The sequence below is a fragment of the Nelumbo lutea genome, chromosome 6, assembly GCF_056320005.1.
Source record: "Nelumbo lutea isolate HS-2025 chromosome 6, American lotus-T2T, whole genome shotgun sequence".
In the NCBI taxonomy this organism is placed as follows: Eukaryota; Viridiplantae; Streptophyta; class Magnoliopsida; order Proteales; family Nelumbonaceae; genus Nelumbo; species Nelumbo lutea.
This window is the reverse complement of record NC_142689.1, coordinates 12,245,834-12,266,230: the sequence shown is the minus strand read 5'-3', so window position 1 is coordinate 12,266,230 and position 20,397 is coordinate 12,245,834. Positions and strand designations below refer to the sequence as shown.

The window sequence follows — 20,397 nt, the reverse complement described above, 5'->3', positions numbered from 1 at the left end:
GAGCCCAATCTTCTCACTTCTGGTTTGCCGCTGCAGACACTCGCATCATCTTTCCAGCATTCGCCACCAGTTACTCCGGTAAAGCAACCCGGCCCCGGCCTCTTCTCAACTTCGGCGGACCTCAAAATACGAAACTTGAGAATTCATGCAATCCATGCTAACATGCGCCATTCCGTCCTTTCACCTTCCCCTTTCTCTCCGTCAATCCACCGCATTCACCACCCACACCTTCTTCAAAGCAACAACATTACCATCCATGACATTAAGAAGCTCAAAGCAAATCATGCACGTCAATTCCATAGGCATAGCACACGGACCCTTTTCTTCTTCAATCTCTACCTACAGCTTTATGTAAGTGCCGCTCTCATGAGTAAAGCACGGGCACTGTTTGATGAAATGCCCGCAAGGACTCGTCTCATGGACTATACTCACGTCAGGATACACCCGTCATGGACCAGCCACTGAAACATTGATGATGTTCCAAGATATGGTGCAAGATCATTATAATGAATCACTCATTCCAGATTCTTTTGTTTTTTCCATTGTTCTGCGTGCATATTCCGTGATGGAAAATCTCGATTACGGGCGTCAGCTCCATGGCAGGATTTTAAAAACCGATGGTGTGATTGACTCTTTTGTAGAGAATGCACTCGTGAGCATGTATGCTAACTGTGGGTCTCTCTGATTCTTCTCGTGTTTTTGCTAGAATTGTGCGACCCAATTTATTACCTTGGAGCTCAATGCTGTGGTTATATGCAGAATGGGTTTGAGGAAGAGGGGCTTGGCCTCTTCTGTGAGATGCTTCGGGCTGGAACTGCACTAGATGATTTTGCTTTGTCAATGGCACTTGGAGCATGCGCAAATATGAGTTGCATGGATTATGGCATTCAGATCCACTGCAATATAATCAAGATGGGTTTTGATTCTTGCCTGTTTCTGAAGAATAGTTTAATGGAATTTTATTCAAGATGGACTCATCGAATTTGGTTTTTGACAAGATGACAGAGATCTGGTTTCCTGGAATACTGTCATCAAGGGTCATGTGCATAATCTCCAGAGCCTTGAAACACTGAGGATCTTTCGAGCACTAATGGAAGAAGTTTCTACAGCCATTAAGGATCATGTGCCCAAACCTTAAATTATAACTCCCATTTGGGTGCCCAAAAAAATCTACAGCCCATGAAGCATAAAGACACGCAATATTTCTATGCAGGAAATAATTCTCGGGAAAGAATATTGTAAGACGGTCTGCATTTTCGTCTTTTCTCATTTAGTATGTTGGGGGAAGATCTAGCCACCAAAAGACTCCACCCCCCAAAAAGATACGAGAAGTTCGATTCTAACTTATTTCGGAAAGCTAGAAATAAAACTTCTCACCTTTTTCCATCTCGCCTTTGCATGAAAAGGCATGGCTCTAACCAAACAGTCTATGTGCTGTCAAGATCTTTTTATAAAAACCCACTACGTCTTTCGGCTGTCAAATCTTCAAAAATATCTTTCAAAAAGACTTGCCAAAGACTAACAAAACATCACATGCCAAAACGACTGGTCAATATGCAGAACCAAACATTAGATCATTTATTTTGTTGATGCCAATATCAGATATAGGCTCGATTGGCTGTTCGTTCCCTTCCATGGGCACAAAGCTTGAAGGCTCTCTACTGTATTCATCTGAGAATTTAAAAAAAATTATTAGATTCAAGTACATATAACTATGAAGACATGATATCTTATTATTTTACAAGGTAAAATTTAAAAAACTAACCAAGGGTCGAAGACCGTACACAGCTCACACCGATATGGAGCAGAGCAAAATGAAATGCTCTTGACCTCCTTTTAGAAAAAGTAACTAAAAAAAGAAAGTTGATGTAGTTGATGGAATGTTTGTGGTGTTCCTGGAACCAAAAATAAACCATCCTTTGCTCAAGAAACACCAGAAACATTCCCGTCACATGACATCAAATAATGCCTAATAGCTGAGCATCAGTTTTATTAACTTCACCTTTAACTGGTACGCTTCATAAATTCTACCTTGAATTTAATACCTAGTGTTGCAACTGTATCGTTTCTGACAAATCTGAATAAATGGAATAAACCAAAAAACACTTCTTTTTTTAGAACCTGTGGGTAATTGCTTTTAGTTCTAGCTAAAACCTATTTAATATTAATATTGCAAAGGTGCGCGAAGGAGAAAAAATGATTATAGATGTTCCTGTGCAGAAAGGTGGCATCCTGTGATTGAGCAACTTTACAAGGATTGATGATGAGGTGGGAAAACATGTACCCAAGAATAGTAGACTTGCTGTTCTGGGAAATCCACAAAAGGTCAAATCTAATGAATTTGGTTATGATGGACCTAGAATTTTCTTATCAAAAACAAATTAGACATTGTGAATAACCATATCCTTTATAGGCTTTCAAGGTGCTAACAAAGGCAAGCAGAAGGCTCACCAAACATAATGTTCAGAGAAGCTGAAGGAGGTGTGGCCATGAAGTTCAAACCAAAGTAAAATGCCATGGCTAATAGTACTGTCACCAAAGCATAAGCTGGCACAGCCAACGCCCAATACCTGAAATGCAGATCACCAAATCAAAATATTGGTCAAGTGTTATATATATATATATATATATATATATATATATATATATTGGTCAAGTGCAACTCATTCCCCATCCACAACCCAAAAAAGATATTGTTAGCAAAAAACAAGATAGAATAGGGGATTAGGTCTCATTGTGCCTGTCATTTGTCGATGGCATAGTATTAATTGGTTAAACTAAAAATGGATGAAATGCAAAATTAGGTTTGTGGACAACTACCTTGGAAAAAAGAATAGGACTAGAACAGAATATATGCAACGTAAATTCAATAATGATAGGAATGCAAATTAGGATACACTTGAGATTGGAGAGATAACTGAGCGTGACCTCTTCCATTATCTTGTTTCAATAATCCATTACAAGGGGGAGATTGAGGAGGATGCCACCCATAGAATTAAAGCAGGATGGGCAAAATAGAGGGGTGAGGTGCATCTAGGTCCTGTATGATGGATGAATACCACTTGGGTTAAAAGGAAAATTTTATAAAATGGTTGTAAAGCCAGAAATGTTGTATGAAGCAGAGTGGTGGGCAGCCAATAAGGATGTCTAAAAAAATGAGTGTGGCAGAAATGTGTATGTTGAGATTGATGAGTGGAAAAAGTTGGACAGGCTCAAAAACAAACTCATTCTAAGGATCCTAGGACTAGGAGTAACTCCAACAGGTGTAAAAATGGAAGAAGTAAAATAAGATGGTTTGGTCATGTTCATGGAAGACCACATCTACAGCACACAAAAGAAGATAAAGATATATTACAAGTGGAAGGGGTTAGAAATTCTTGGAGCAGACCAAAAAGGGCAATGGATATGGATGAGAAATGATTTAAGGTCCCATAATTTAACAATGGATATGGCACCTAACAGAGCACAATGGCAAAATAGAATTCATGTAGCCAACCCCACATAGCTTGGACAAGGCTTAGATGATGATGATGATGATGATGGTGGTGGTGGTGATCAAGACACCACCAGACAGGACACATGAAACAAGCCTCTTGGGCCAAATTTTGACGCCAGAATTGGGTATGCAAATGTGAACAGGACCAATGGAGCAGCACCTACAAATAACTTTGGTTTTGGAGTGCCTCTTAAGATCAAGCTTAGGGGATTTTGTCCAACATCAAAGAAAAATACACAAAACAGGCGTATCTAGTTAGTTCATCGTCATCATCTAAGCCTTATGCCAACTATATGGGCTTGGCCATAGATGTATCTAGTTAGCTACTTAACCAAAATATAACAGTGCACATCAGAAAAGAAATTCAGTGATAGAAAAGTATAAGACCAACGATTACCAACCTGCTAGGATAGTATGTCATTCCTATATAATGGAGCCAAGGCTCAGGAAGATATGCCCATATGAAGAAAATGACTGCTTGCAGAGAATAATGCAAGTGGATCAGTACTTTGAAAGAATTATCACTGGTTGAATTATTAATTACAAGTGGATTATAGTTATAATAGTTCTGAATCTAAGAAACTGATTTACAGATATAAGTCAAAGTTACACGTAACTAATGGTGTGCAACCAACAACCCCTTGATGTAGCACATTTGATATATAGCATGAAGGAAATAATATATGTACATGTCATTGGAAGAAGAGTCAAGAGCCCTGAAATAAATCAGATTATTAACAAACAAAAGTCATCTTCCTTCTCTATTTTTTCTCTATTTTTCCCTTTGTTTGGCTATGTAATCTTATTGATGAAGGAAAATAAAGTACAATCAGACAAAAACGCAACTACTGATTAAAAGGAAAAGGCAGATTTAAAAAAACAGGAAAAATAAAAAGATGAGTATGAAGCGTCAAATTATCATCATATATATCCAGCTGGACAACCTACAAAATGTTGAAAATGAGGGCATTCCCATATAATTGATTTTTTTTAAATGACTGCAGTACAATTAAAAAACAAAAAAAAAAGCATTATCATTTTATAAAATAATATTAATTTTCCTTCCAAAATATTGTGCAACAATTACTTCAAGAAATAGTAGCCTGTGTAAATACCATTTTATACATCCATTGCTTACTAGTAGCCTGAGGCCAAACTTGTGTACCGCATGTTTGTTGGAATATACACTGTTGTCAGTCTCACGACCATTGCATCCCAGCCCCATCAACAAAAAGCCATAGGTTTGCATTTTTCACTATCCCCATTAAAAAATAGAAAAGAAAAAGAAAAAAAAAATCCTCGGTCCTGTTACTAATAAGTGGAGTAGGTGCTCAGAAGTCAGAACATAAACAATTAAATGAAATGGAAACTTAGGATTTATAACCTATTTCGTATGATAGTAATAATAATAATAATAATAATAATAATAAAGATAAATGAAGAAGTAGGCAAAATATATGAGTGCGGAAAAAATGCACATGCTGAGATCAATCAATGGAAAAACTAGAAAAGAAAGGATCGGAAATAAAGTCATTCAGAAGAACCTAGGAGTAGCTCCAATAGGTGATAAAATGAGTAAAAGTAGGCAAATATGGTTTGGTCATATGCATGGAAAACCATCATCAACACCTATAAGAAGAAATGATCTGTTGCAAGTTTAAGGGGCTAGTAGAAGGGCTAGGGGTAGACCAAAAAGGACATGGATAGAGGTAGTAAGAAACTATTTAAGTGCCAATAATGGATATGGCATTAAACAAAACAGAATGGAAAAACAGGATTCATGTAGCCAACCCCATAAGGTTGGGATAAGGCTTGGATGACAATTTATGATGATGTCTTAAGTTGCACACTTTGTATTTCAAGATGCCATGGATGAAAATCTTAATACTTTATGCACCCATGCTTGAGATTATGACGTTTTAGGAATAAAGATGAATGTTATCATAACATAGAGAACAATTTGATAATATGACCAGCAACTTTCCTCAAACATCTTCAAATCCACCGGAACAAGATTTCACTCTGAGTGCCAATTATCTGGTCTCTATGGCGTCTAAGAGAGTAAGAGACCAACAGCCTGCATCCCCACCTCTGATCCAACTGATAACCACCTGAAGTTACACCCATCTTCACTAAAGATAGTCCTTTAGAGTATCTCAGAACCATCGGGACCTGAGAATCCTAAAACAACCTTCCACGCATGATTTGTGAAAGTGCTTTCCACCTACCCCATAGAATAAAAAATAAATAAATCTTAGGCTCCTGTGTTCCAAGAGAGTAGCCGTGAACTGAGCCCGATTGCTCCTTTGTAAGATATCCCCCTGCCTGTAGTCCAATAAATTTGAAACATTATAGCACCACTTAATAAATTTGTTTCCTCGCAATTGAGATATTCTTAGTTCTTACTTCTCTACAACATTTCCATCTGAAATTTGCTTGCTTGCCTAACAAGTTATAGATTTATTCTGCATAGTGCCACATGAAAACATATATCCTCACTTTGATTTATAGCTAAGCCCAAAAAAGCCACAATACCCATTTCAGTCAAACTAGCTATGACTAGTTATACAAATTAGCCAGCACTAACAAAACAAATGAAAAGGCTTGAGAAAGTACAGAGCATACCAGTGATGATGACGGTTGAAATGGAGCCCACAAAGCCATAAACTTCAGAAGGCTTTGCACCATGTTCTTCAGATACAGAAAACCCAGAGGCCTTGTCATCATGATCTGAAAAGGAAACTGTTGCCCTCTCCTTTGATAGACTCTTAATTCTTTTTGGGCTGTTGAGATAAGAAGATTCGTCCATCCCTTGTGCTTTTAATACTCCACCTCACACAAGATGCATGCTATTGGAAGGCAGAGCCCTAAACTATTGCAGAGTCAATATCATGCAGGCTATTAAATAGGATATGGTGTAGCATATACTGGGAATACTTCAAAAAGACAGTGATGGTAAAGTTTAATAAATGAAAATTGTTGCACATGTGGGTGGGGATGTGGGATGTCACAAGATCATGAAAATATATGAAATATCATGAAATCTTTGGAATTTCGAAGCATTGACATTGCAAAATTTTGGTCAGTTCTCTAGGTGATGTCAACAAGCCAACAGATTAATACCTAAGGAATTTTTCCACATGACAAATCAAGTGGCAACACCAGCAGGTTCCATATGGAACTTGTAACATGGCGGAACAAAAGAGGGAAGAGGGTTGACATAGTCTTTTACATTTTTTCCAATTAAATATGCCACATGTGCAACAAAAGAAGGGAAGAAGGAGGTCCATGTTAGACCTATGGAGGAAGACACCTTGCCTTCTACATACTTAAAATTTACCCATGCTCATAGGAGTCCCACTCAAGAAACATTTACATATTAAAAGAAAATATCAGAAAATAAACAAATCCTTAAGTTCATAAGATCTTTATTGATCCATAATTTTCTTTTTAAAATAAAAATAATTGAAAGAAATTACAAAAAAAAACATGATGAAATGAACTTAATTTTCAGAAATTACAATCTAAACAGAATCAACTAAAAAGAACATAAAAAATGGTTTCCAATCCATAAAGAACAGAAATTCAAGGAAATTACAAAGAGGAAGAATGAGAAGAATCCAATGCTAACTTGCAAAAACAACCTCAACAGCATTGTAATAATGCAAATAAACTTTTATATATTACATGTATCAAAAAGTAAAGAATACAAATTTAAAAACATAAAACAGAGGAGCTTACAATCTGAAGGGATTTACAATCTGAAGTCTGAACAAATTTATCACACAACTTGAAGACATTTCTGCGGTGAACAAGTCTGGAGCTTATTCCTTATGGTCATTTCCACAAAATTACACCAACGACAATTAATAACAATAATCAACAATTTCACCCCCTGCCCCACCCCAAAGAAGAAGAAAACATCTTAGGACCCATAGAAAGGTGGATGCATAATAAACCAAATATCTTCGGTATGCCAACTTATATTGGAAGGCATCCTAAGTTGCTCTCTCCACTCTGTTTTCAAGAGATAAATTTCAGTCACAAACCTTAGCACCGTCTAAAAATAAGTTTTTTTCTAAGAAACAGTGTCATTTCACATAGAAAGAAGAGGGATGCATGCAAAACCAGCAAACCAAGTACATGATAAGTATTGGTTTTTCTCTCTAATGGAGATTAAAGGACACATACACAGAGGAAGGCCGGGTGGAACCCATATGACCTTGTATCAGTTTTAACAAAAGCAATGTGATAGGAGAAAAGGAAGACAGCCTACTCTATAGAGATGCACGTCAAAAAGCATGATGGAGAAGGAGAGGAAAGGGGGCAGATAGTGGCAAAGCCCCACTTTTCGATCAGAGAAAAGGATAGGATAGTAGACAAAGGCCCTAGAAGGAGAAAAGAGAACATATAAATATAGAGAAAAATAAATACCTACTTGATAATAAACTATAAAGTTTGATCGACTTGTTCTCAGTTAGAGATCCTTCGGTAGATTGCTCCTACACTCCAAACCCTCACCAAATCGAACCCTAGCTAAGTCAGAATCTTTCATATGTTATAAAAATTGGAGGGGAGGCATGTAAAGCCGGTATGTTTCAGAGAAGAAGAAGTAGAGATGAAATCCACTGACGAAATAGGAACCCAAACAAGGAGGGGGGAGAGAGAGAGAGAGAGAGAGAGAGAATCCAGATGTGTTAGTGTTAGTAATTGGGCTGCTACATAGGAGCTCGGAATACACAGTGATTTAGAATGCAATCATGACAAGGCAATGCAAAGGGAATTCTCTACTAATTTGGCCTGTAAACGGTATTCGAAAATCCAAATTCGAATCCAAGATTCAGTTTAATCGAATCAAATTCGGATAATTCGAATCGAATATTTGGTGGAATTCGGATACTATTCTTTAACCGAATAAATAATCGAATCGAATTTGGATATACACTAATCCGATCCAATAAATATCCGAACCGATTTTATATATATACGGAGCTGCTAACTATGACGAATGCACTAACTATGTATATGACGCCGAAAATAGACCGATTTGATATCACCCTTCATTTCGATTCCATTACCATTAGTAATGAGGATTCGAATTATCACACATTGATCAATCAAAGAGAGATTCAACAACTAAAATAGATAGTTTCTGCGATTCCATGGATTATACCTATTGGCACAAATACCTCGATGATTCCCCATCGTTAATACATAGAGTCCAATAAGCATATCTTGAGTTGGTATGGAAATCGGATCTCCAATAGCTGGAGACAGGAGATTCCTATCTTGCAGATCGTATCATCCGTATAGGATACAAAAAGAAACTCCAGATATTTGATATCTTTTTCTTTGAATGAGATCTCAATTCCAGCTACGGTTAGAGCACCTTCATTCCTATATAAAATGGTGGATGTAAGAATCCACAGCCGATATATAAAATCGGTTCGGATATTTATCGGATCGGATTAGTGTAAATCCAAATTCGATTTGATTATTTATTCGGTTAAAGAATAGCATCCGAATTCCACCGAATATTCGATTCGGATATTTATCGGTTCGGATATTTATCGGATCGGATTAGTGTATATCCTATGTAGCAACACAATTACGAATATATCCATATATATATATATATATATATATATTGTATATATTATATATTATATAATATAATATAAAAGTTAAAAAAAATGAAAATGAAAAATAACATCAGTTCGAAAATCTCAAAAGTCAAAACACAAAATCGAACATTACATTAGAAGTTTCGAACTCTTTCATTTTACCTCTCAAAACCCTAAAGGAAAGCCCTAACCCTTCGTCCGTCACTCCCTTCACCGTTGTCGGTTGCCATCCGATCAACCACCATCGATCCATAACCGGTCACCTCATCATCATCCGACCAACCACCAGCCTTTTATCGAAGTTCGAACGCCATCGTCACTCATATCGTCTTTCCTCTTAGGCTCTTACCTCTCTCTCTCTTCTCTCAGTCTTTGACTCGTCGCCCAAGCAACCACCATCACCGACAGCATCGTCAATGATAGCGGTTGAGCACCGGCCACTGGCCATAGCTCAAGATCAACGCCATCTCTTTCGCCCAATTGCCCGTCGTCGCTGCTCAAGCTCAAGCAACCCTCAGGCCTCAACCGTCCAACATCACCAACTTTGTGCTGCAACCCACGACTGTCAGTGGGAACCCATCGCATTTGCACCAACGGGAACCCATGCTTGTCGTCGTCCCCTGCCTCTCTTCTCAAGGTGATTACAGTCTTACAGTTATAGATCAAGGAGTTTGAACCCAAGTTGGTTTAATCTCCTCTTTTCTCTTAAATACCTCAGGTTTATTATTCTCTCGATTGATTTCCCCTTGATGGATTTAACATTCTTCAGTGGAATTCTTTTTCTCGTTAGTATAGGTGGTAGACAATGAAACCAACAAGGAGAAAAGCACAAAAGATCCTATAGAGACCAACAGGGCAGATTTCTTTGGAAGTCAAACTCAAATTGAGGTCAGAGGTTGTTGCCAGGGCACCTAAAACTCCGTATGTTGCCAAAATCCTTCGTTCTCAGAAAAGATTGATGAAAAGAGTCATGTTGTGAATGAGGGGGAGGTGAAGGCAGTGCTTTTTATCTTCACTGCACTTAAGAACACCCATAGCATTTACCTCAGGTTTATTATTTCTAGTTTTCCACTTATCCATCTCAACATTTACATTCCCACCACTCATTTTTGAACATATTGTCTTGGCTTCCCACTTACAATGATTTATCAATGAACTAGTTATGAGTTTGTCCGTATTTGTCATTGAGTAATTGATCAACTTCACTCACAAACAGTAGGAAAATTCACAGCAAACCACATAGGACTACAAGTTTATGGTAATCAGGAGCGTGGCACACAAGGGCTCTCTGATATTCACAACCAAATAAGAGACAATATAAATATCTCTTAGAACACAACTTTGTATGGATCCTATAGAACTGGAAATTCAGATAAACTAAGTTTTGTGTGAAATGCCAAAAATTTGGGATAAGTTTTAGAAATTTGGCAAAGCAAATTCACCCAATATATCATGATCCATTGGAAGAATAAAATGTCATCAAACTAACATTTTTCAATTAACTGCTAAAAATTCTAGTTATAAAAAGCTATTCAGTACAGTAAATACTTGCAACTTGCAAGAGAATTCAGCTTCTAAAATTTACTACTCTGATGTCATCAAAGTGAAATGCGCATCATAGACTACTTGGATTGATATCCATTAGAAAGGGTGAAAAACCATTCACCTTGATGAAAGCTAACCAATTGCAGAAAGTTGTTAAATAGTTCATTATTTTATTTTCTTATATAGGTGTCTAAGAGTGTTTTGGCACCAAACAAAGATACACAGCATTCTTTTACTTAGTTTTTTGCTAAAATATAGGAAATGAATAAAAGAAAATCAGTGATTTTTGAAGACATGATAGCTTATAAGTGGTAGGAAAAACCAGTACTACCTAGTTTATGTGTCATCTACCTTCAAGGAATTTAGTAATGCAAATAAAAGAGGTTAACCTCCATGTAGAACTCCATAACAGTGGGTAATTTGTGAGCTTATGATTGACAAAGTATAATTATGGACTTTACCCTTAATAAATTAGACAAATTGCAAAACTTATTAATTCCCCTCATTTATTTTTTATCAATAGTTCCCCTCATATTCATTAACCTCATTGAACAGTAAAACAACTATTATGTATATGCATTGCATCAAGACTGCATTTGCTAGGATCACATGCCAAATAAGCATAGGAACACAAATATCATCCCACAAATGTAGGAAAAAACAAATATGCACAATAGCACCATTGTTGCATGGGTTTTCCTAAATAGATGGCATACCCATGACAGACATGCATCAAAGTCCAATAATCCTTTCTCAATGACACTTCAACGTAACATTCCATTTTTATTTGACATAAATGAACAGATAATATTCAAGATAACTATAATTTTTTATATCAAATGTTGCTTAGTAACAAAGTCAACATTTTTTACAGGCAATACAATGTCAGAATTCAGAAAAAAAAAAAAAGTTATTTTCTTCTGCTTGATTAGTAAAGAAGTGAACTACTTTGATCATATATCATATATGAACTATTTTCGTGAGTCTATGTTTTCTCATCTTGCCAAGCCAGACTCTTGGACAAGCATTGGATTCTGACTCCCATATCCTCGTAAATGCAACATTAGTTTGCCCTAAATAAACACATTCAGTCTCTTGTCGTTTAGAGTCTTGGCATTTTGATACACTTAAATCACACTATGCATATCAGATCAGATAGGAAATAGTGAAATGCGTTAAAGATAGATTACATGCATTAAAATATACATATCCAAATCAGATATTAGCATTGGATGTTGTAAACAGACAAGAATTTGGAGATAAGGCTGAAGAAAAATCTTGACATAAGGTTTTTGAGATCAAAGAGTGACTGTTTCAACAGAAAATGAATCAATAGTGTACCCCCATAACAAATCCATCACAACAGTAAAACTGAATTAAACATCGCCCAAAAAGCATATCTCTGGAAGGAAACAGAAAGGTAAAGAGTTGATCTAACTACACACCTCAACGGGAGCTGAACTATCCTTCGTTGTGGTTGTGTTAAACCCCAAGCACTAGGCGGAGCTGTTGTTGCATAGTATCGTCATCATCATCAACATTGGCCCAAGATTTCACCGTCAGAGGCGCCGGCGTCCAGCAAACCTGGGGTTCAGGTTCCTTGGCCTGATTTTTGGAAGATCCCTTGCTCTTCGACGATCCATACTCCTTGTCAGTTTTCTTCTTCTCCTAAGGCTTTCGAGAGCAGCGAAAACGTTAGTATTGCTTATCCCCTAGGGCCCATCGTCCATCCTGCTTCCACCTCCGACCAATTCTAGCCCGATCTCAAACAAGCCACAGTTGTGTTATTGTGTATTGGAGCAAAGGCCCCCGAAGACTAGAGGCAGCAATTCTAATTGCCAGATTGAAACTAAGATAACAAATCTCTAGCCATGCAAATTAAGGATTCAAGACTAGGGTTAAAGAGAAACGTCTAAACCAATTAGATTTTCCTACAGAAAATTAAGTTTTGGTGGAAAAAGAAAACAAAACAAAACTAGTATCTAGAAAGCGATGGTATCTGCCAATAAAAAACGGCAGAAAAGGAAAACATTTTTTTAGATTATATAATTATAGAGAAAAATCTGTAGATCTCCTCTTCCTTATGAATGAATACTTCCCGAAGATAAATAGGGCTCAACAGACTGGGGCAAAAAACACCTAAGAAGGACTCGGTAACCTTGTAACCTCACCACACTCGACGTCGCCAAAAAAAATACCAGAGTTCTGATGAAGAAATTAGGGTTTCGAAACAAATGAATCAAAAGAAACCCAGAAAAAATTAGAGTTCCCCCCGGAGCTACCAAAGCCAGTAAAGAGAGCTAGAGATTCAGAGGCCATCGATAGTGTAGATGAGTTTTTTCCGAACGAAAACGGAGACCTAGGATATGGAGTTGGGGTTTCCAGAGTGATAGTGTAGATGAGTTTTTTCCGTCTCTCAGAGGATTTCAGGACCTCTACATCCAACGGTAAATAATTAATGATGCCTACAGCGTGGATCCCAGGGACCCACAAGAAGGTATCCTTTGTCTTCTTGTGGCCAGTTCATACCAGTTTTAATGTAAGGTGGGCTAGTGGAATGGTCGGTTGGTCCACAACCCAAGTCCACGTGTTTGAGTGCCGCTGTGGAATTTGATGACACGTGGCGTGGAAGCAAAGAATTTGGAGACGCGTCCTCTGAAAGAGATCAATCAGGGAATGCTGCTTACCGTCGGATCTGTTGACCGAAGTACTTGGTAAAATTTGTTTCACGAGTTTGATACGTGCCACGTGTCTTTTCGACAGGTATTTCTATCAAGCATCATTGCAGTAGCGCTGCCTCGCTAGCACGCTTCAGACAAAGGTGGGCCCGACAGTGCTTAACTATTAATTTGTTACTTGGTAGGCCGCGTCGTGTTAGCTTAGTATTTTTACATTGAAAGAATCATTACTATTCCTGTCCTAACAGGCCACTGCAACCCCAAAAGGGTTGTTTCAGTAAATGACACGTGGTATACTAATTGGGAGTATGTCCTCTAATATATAGCAGGTTGATTTAGATGGTGTTTGAAGCTAAGTGTTTCAGCTTTGAAACATCTTTTTTTATTTTTAGTTTTATGTTTCAAGCTGAAACATGGAGTGAAATATTTAACTATGACTTAGTTTGGAAGGTATACTATTCACGCTCGGTTTGGCCGATGGCAATAAGTAATTTCACGGAAGATTAAAGACTATGAGGGTCTGGGGGAGTTAAGCCCAAGCCGAGGCGTATCACTCCTTCGGGTACTATTGGAGCCGAGGACTAACGGCGATAAGGATGTTCGAGGTGTCGTCCTAGAACGATCAAGTTAGTGTCCGCAAGAGGTAAGCAGTAGGTCTAGAGCCAAGGGTTCAGACTAGGCATTAGATAGCACCAAGTCTTCAGAGGAGAGAATCTGAAAGGTCTCAAAATTTCAGATCCTTTACCTTGTGAGAGGTGCCTTATATTTATAGTTGGAACTACTAGGGAGTAATTGGGCTCGAATGATCCAGATGCGAACCGTATGAGGGCTTGCGAGATGTTCCAGTGGGGGACACATGGCGCCTTGCGACTGGACCCGTTGGTTCTATACCGAAGGGGTCTGAGCATCCTTATGGCACCCCCATGTTGTTGTTCGCCGTCTGACACACGTCAGCCCCGTATTGGGGTAGCCAAATGCACCTACATCACTTGCCCCTACTCCCAAGGCCAAGGCGGGGGCCTGGATAGGGCTTCCGCTTCGGCCAAAGGGAGTGCTAACATTAAGTAGGCGTTGTGGGGTTCATCCCACGAGGTGTACCCTGCAGTGGTGTCGCGTTCGTCTTACATGTGCTTCGGCCTGGTCTCTCCTTCGTAGGGAGCAGCGAAGCTGTTTGGGCCTCAACTCCAACTGGGAAGTCCATGTAGACGGGTTCAGAGAAGCCGAGTCCATGCCTCGCGCCTAAGTGGATTGCTAAATTGGGGCCATCCCCTGTACGAGTTAATTGTGAAAAGTGCCTTCCGTAGGTGGGACAGATGTTTTGAGTGAGTTGGTCTGTTGGCTCATCGGGTCAATGGGTTTGAACCAGCGGGTTGTGGCGAACGGACCCATCGGTTCAGATGGCATCATTTCGTCTCCCCGAGGCTGAGTGTCAAGTGTTGCGCAATGAATGGGCAACGGAGGCGAAGGCATCCCCACCGTTGGATCTGGCTCGATTTGGGCCATCTATTCTCCTATAAATAGGGGCCTTAGTCATGACTTTTCTTCATCATTTGACTCTAGGCATCCTTGCAATCGAGACTCTCGCTTCCCGAGCCTTCAGCTAACACACTTCGTTTAGTACCTTCCAACCTTCGTCTTTAGGTAACACCTTAGCCCAATGTCTGGTTCCGATTCTGGCCCCAAGTGTTTCGAGCTTCCTAACTTTTCGGATGAGAGCTCCCTTCGGACTCCTACTCCTCTTAGCTCCAATTTGGGGTCGTCGATTGCCAAGGTCCCCCCTCAGCGAGAGGTGGAGGTGTTGAACGAGAGGGTAGCTTCTTGGGGTGTCGAGGGCAGTTGCCAAGGCAATGACCCTCCTTGTGAGAGCACCGCATCTATGACGCTGAAGGAGTCGGAGGGGTCTTCTTTGGTTGAGAGGGACTAGGTCCCTGAGCATAATCCGAAGGGGGCCATGGGAAACTTTTCCCAAGGGGTGGCCCTGTCCAACTTACCACGTTCAGAGTTCGATAGTACTCTAGACATGGACCAAGTGAGGGCCCTGGCCCGACGCTTCTACATACCTTGGTCCTACTCCCTCCGAGTACCCGATGTTGGTAATCATCTACAGACTCCCGAGGAGGGGGAGATCTATGTGTACTAACATTTCTTAGAGTTCGACCTTAGGTTCCCTCTTCACCCTTTGATTTCCACGTTGCTAAGGTGGTATGAGATCACCATCAACCAGCTTGTCCCCAATGCCCTCCGTACTATGGTGTAGCCATGTTGATCATGGCTCGGCTTCAGGACGTGAAGCTAACGCCAAAGTAATTCCATGCCTTGTTCGTGCCGAGGAAGCACACCTCCGATGCTGGCATGCATTATCTTCATCCTTGGAGGGGTAAGCCTGTTGACAACCCCTCGTTTGTCCATAATTGGAAGGGCAAGTTCTTTTTTATTTTTTGCCCTGAGGGTTGGTCGTTTAAGTCAAAGTGGAGAGAGGCATGTATGATGGTGGAGAGGTGCCCCCGCCCCCACACTTCGGAATGAGGAGGCAGCTGACATAGCCCACCTACTCGTGTTGGGGAAGGTTAAGGCCAAGCCTTTGGTGGAGGAGGAGTTCCCCTTGGTGTACGTGGGGCTTAGCCCTGCCCCCATTGGTAGGAGAGGTCCTATAGTCTCTTAACACATTCCCCTCGTCTTCCTCACCTTACTAACTTATGTTTTTTGTTTATTTGGAGAGGTTCCAATGGACGCGAAGAAGCTGCTGTTGGAGAGCGTTAGCACCAAGAAGAAGGCCCAAGGGGGCAGCACTCTAGGAGGGCAAGCACCGAAGAAGCCTACTAAGGGAGGAACATCCATTAGGGGTGACTGGGTGCCCACTTCCGCCAGGGGGGCCAACCTACAACAAGTCCCTGCTTGCCGAGGGGACCGAGAGAAGAAGCCAGCAACCGAGGGAGGAAAGAAGAGGCCAGCAGAGGAGACTCCATGGGACCGCCCATTGAAGAAGCTGGCACACAATGATCGGCCAGCCAAGGCTGCCGCTGCAAAGAAGCCCCCTATGAAGGGGTGTCCTGCAGGGCCCTCGTCCGCCTCTACATCTGCCTAGGACCCGGCTAGGGAGGCTGAGTACCTCACTCAGGTATTCTGTCCCTGTTGGCAAATTTGCGAGGGTACTCCATCACGCAAAAGGGGGTCACCAAGGCCCTAGTGAGCAGGGTGGTCCTTCCGAGGGACCGCTTCGAGATGATGCAAAGTGACCCCCAATTCGTCCGCGATGAGGGTCTCTATTATGTGGCCGAGGTATGCCTTCTCCCTCGTACTTTATCCTTTCCTTGATGCCTGTTTTTTGGGTTGCTTTATAGATGTTGCTCTCCTTTGGTGCAGATCTCTTGGCACTATGTTGGTATGGCAGACCGAATGGGACTTCTTCTTGAACGCTTGACTTGGTCCGAGAAGATCAGCGAGAAGCTTGCCATGAAGGCGGTCGAGGCGGAGAGCAACCGAGACAAGGCCATGGCCTCCTTGAAGGAAGAGCAGCAACTCCGACAAACGCTAGAGGATGACTTGAAGAGGGAAAAGACATGGTTCGATTGCGTGAAGGAGGCCCTCAAGAAATCTGAGGAGGATCAGATCCGTCTTGACGGAGTCGCTCTGGAGGCCTCTAAGCGGGCAACAGAAGCTGAGGCACGGGCGACCGAGGCCATTGAAATTTGGAAGAAGTCAGTGGAGTACCAAAAGAGCCTCACCGACTATGCTGCCCAATCCTACTTGGACGACATTAAGGACACGAAGAAGGCCATTTTGCAAGTGCTACTGGACTTCGATGTTGAGGGGCTGCAAGTGTACTCGGAGTCCCCCAAGTCAAGCATCCAAGTCCTTGACAAGCCTGCTGATGGAGCCAAGGTCGCTGAGGGAGCCGAAGACTCTGCCCTTCACCCAGTTGGTGGTGAAGCATAGCCGCTTCTTTTCCTTTCTTCTTTTTTTTTTTTTGGAGATGTAAATGCACTCGGCCTCCGGGGCCGTAAAAAGATTTTTTGTAAACACATATACTGGAATGAAATGAAATACACAAGAATTTTTTGTACGATGTGTTCTTTCTTCTCTTTTTTTTTTTTTTGAGAGGTCTCTTCCCCTCCCAACGAAGAGATCATCGTTAAATAATGGCTCACTTTTGGGCACACGCGCACTTTAGGTTGTTAAGGGGTCGAGGCTGAGAGAGAGGTATGCAACCAAGGTGCAACTTGCCTGTCTCATTTTTTTTTACCCGTGTTTACTTAGGCTAGGCCGAGGTGGTCTTCTGAAGTATGGGAGGGAAGCCAAGGCCGAGGTGCAGCTCACCTGGCTAGTCTCCTTCCCATATGGTTACTTTGGTGAGGCCGAGGTGGCTCTCCAAGAAGGTTGGGGTCTCGGGCCAAGGTGAACCACCGAGTTGGTTGGGATTTCCATTTACTTAATCGCGCTAAGTATATGTGATCGGGAGGCCATCCACCACTGAGGCGGGGGGTGAGGCATGCGATGCCTTGGTTGTCCCAATGTGTTTTAGTTTGTTGAGACATTAAGTTAGGGTGTTCATTGTTAACTAAGTGCCCTGTCGACGGTCTGGCTCGAGCGCATGGTCCACGGGATAGGCTGCATGCTTCGGTCGATCGCGAAGCAGGGGGATCTGGAGAACTTAGTGAGAGCGCGCGCTAAACATTGAGCTGAAAAAGAACTTTGCATTTCATTCATCAAACTTTGTATTTACTGCTAATACATCCGGAGATTCTTCGAGTTCCACGTCTAAGGGACGGGTCTTCCTTCCAAAATTTCCAAACGAAAGGTGTTGGGGCCGACGACTTGATTGATTCTGTAGGGGCCTTCCTAGTTGGGGCCCAACTTTCCTACTCCGGGTCCGGGGACCATGACCATCCTGAGGATGAGGTTTCCCTCTTGGTAGTGTCTTTATTTTTCTTTTGAGTTGTAGTAGCGGGCCACTCGTTGCTAGTAGGCAGCCACTTTGGTCTGTGCTTGTTTCTGGGCTTCTTCCAGCAGGTCTAAGTTTGCTCTAAGTGCTTCATTGTTCTTGACTTCATTGTACGCTTTGGTTCGGAGCGTCGGTTGGCAGATCTCTGCTAGGATAACTAGTTTTGTACCGTAGGGTAGGCTGAACAGGGTCTTTCTCGTGTTCATCCGAGGTGTGGTTTGGTATGCCCAGAGGACATTGTTTAGTTCATCAACCCATAGGCCTTTGGCTCGATCTAGTATGGTCTTCAGTCCGTTTAGTATGGTTCTATTGGTGACCTCGGCTAGGCCATTTGTCTGGGGGTTGCCCACCGAGGTGTATTGTTGCTTGATGCCGAGGGAGGCACACCACTCCTAGAACTTGGCGTCATCAAATTGCTTCCCATTGTTAGTGACTAGCAGGTGGGGGAGGCCGAAGCAACAAATAATATTCTTCCAAAAGAAGCTTTGGACTACTCGAGCTATGATGGTGGCCAAGGGTTTGGCTTCTACCCACTTGGTGAAGTATTCCACAGCGACGACGAGATATTTCCTGCCCCCCGTTGGTTGAGGAAAGGGGACGAGGAGGTCCATTCCTCATTTGGCGAAGGGCCAGGGGTTGTTGAGAGCCAAGAGGGTTGTGGCTGGATAATGGCATAAGTTGGTGTGTTTTTGGCATTGGTCACACTTCCGTACCAACTCGACTGCGTCTTTGTGAAGGGTCGGCCAAAAGTACCCCTGTCTTAGTGTTTTTGGGATAAGGCCCGACCGCCAAGGTGGTTACCGCAAAAGCCTTCGTGAATTTCTCGGAGCACATACTTGCCCTCCTCCTGATGAAGGCATCGGAGGTAAGGCAAGGTGAAGGATCTTCTATACAATTTCCCTTCGAGCAAAGAGTAGTGGACGGCCTGACGTCGAAGTCGCCTAGTTTCGTTCCTGTTGTCGGAAAATCGTTCTGTCGGTAGGAAGTCGATGATGGGGTCAATCCATGACGGTTCAGCCTCTATTGGAAATACTTGAGATTCTTCTACGGAGGGTCAAGGTAGTTTCTCCACACAAACAGTGTAGCCGAGGGCTACATCCGAGGTGCTTGCCAGCTTAGAAAGGGCGTTGGCTCTTGCGTTCTTGGCTCATGGGACTTGTTTCATGGAGAAGCACTGGAAGTGGTTGGCTAGTTCTTGAACTTTGGTGAGATACTTATACATGCTTTGCTATCTAGCCTTGTACTCGCCATTGCCTTGATTCACCACTAGTTGGGAATCACAGAAGGCTTCGACATGCAAGGAGCCGAGGTCCCTGGCTAGCTTCATTATTGGATGTCGGGAAGTCGAACATTAGTGCGCACTCAATGACTGTGTTGTCTGGGGTGAGGATGATGATGCCTACTCCTTATCCTTTGGCATTGGATGAACTATCAACGAAGAGTGTCCACTTGGGACGGGTCCCTTCGGCCAAGCGGTCCCCTTCAAAATCCTCGGGGGCTCAACTAAAAGCACATTCTTCTACGAAGTCTGCTAGGTCTTATGCTTTGAGAGCATACCTCGGATGGTACTGTATGTCAAACTCAAACAGCTCGATGGCCCATTTGGTCAAGCGCCCTGAGGTCTTGGGTTTAGTGAGGACAGCCCTAAGGGGCTGGTTTGTCAGGACCGTTATAGTGTGAGCTTGAAAGTAAGGCCTGAGCTTTCTAGCCGAGACCACGAGGGCGAAAGCCAATTTCTCCACTTTGGGTTATCTGGTTTCGATGTCACAGAGGACCTTGCTGATGTAGTATACCAGTTAGGGTAGTATACCTCTCGGATGAAGCCGGTGTCGAGTAGCTTAACAACTTCCTCTCCTATGGACTTCCAATGCTTCGATGCAAAGTTCATTTTCTTCTGTCTAACTGGCCTAGAGCTCCGGTCCATGCTCAGCCTGTGAGTGATGACCGAGGGGTCAATTCCTAACATGTTAATGGTGAACCAAGCAAAGATGTCGGCATTAGTTTTGAGGAAACTTATTAGTTTGAATAGGATCTCTGGGGAAGGTTGGACCTGATGCATACCATCTTCTCGGACTCGGCCTCATCTAGGGGGACCGAGAAGAGGTCCTCGAC

The 20,397-nt window shown here is 41.9% G+C and overlaps 1 protein-coding gene across 4 annotated transcripts; it reads right to left on the bottom strand.

Moving 5' to 3' along the window:
* Window positions 1-1,432: 1,432 nt before the first annotated feature.
* Window positions 1,433-13,171, bottom strand: LOC148847365 (phosphatidylinositol N-acetylglucosaminyltransferase subunit P-like). Of its 4 annotated transcripts, none has more exons than XM_088949689.1 (6): window positions 12,111-13,083; window positions 6,122-6,368; window positions 4,114-4,212; window positions 3,898-3,970; window positions 2,452-2,570; window positions 1,433-1,671 (listed from the first exon to the last, which is right to left on the bottom strand). In XM_088949689.1, the coding sequence occupies exons 2-6, from the start codon at window positions 6,303-6,305 to the stop codon at window positions 1,550-1,552; spliced, it is 597 nt and encodes a 198-aa protein (XP_088805815.1). In that variant the 5' UTR covers window positions 6,306-6,368; window positions 12,111-13,083; the 3' UTR covers window positions 1,433-1,549. The 4 variants fall into 4 exon arrangements, with proteins under 4 accessions (XP_088805815.1, XP_088805814.1, XP_088805816.1 ...); XM_088949688.1 differs by having other exon boundaries at window positions 6,122-6,363; window positions 12,111-13,065; XM_088949690.1 differs by lacking the exon at window positions 4,114-4,212 and having other exon boundaries at window positions 6,122-6,363; window positions 12,111-13,171.
* Between the last annotated feature and the right edge of the window lie 7,226 nt (window positions 13,172-20,397).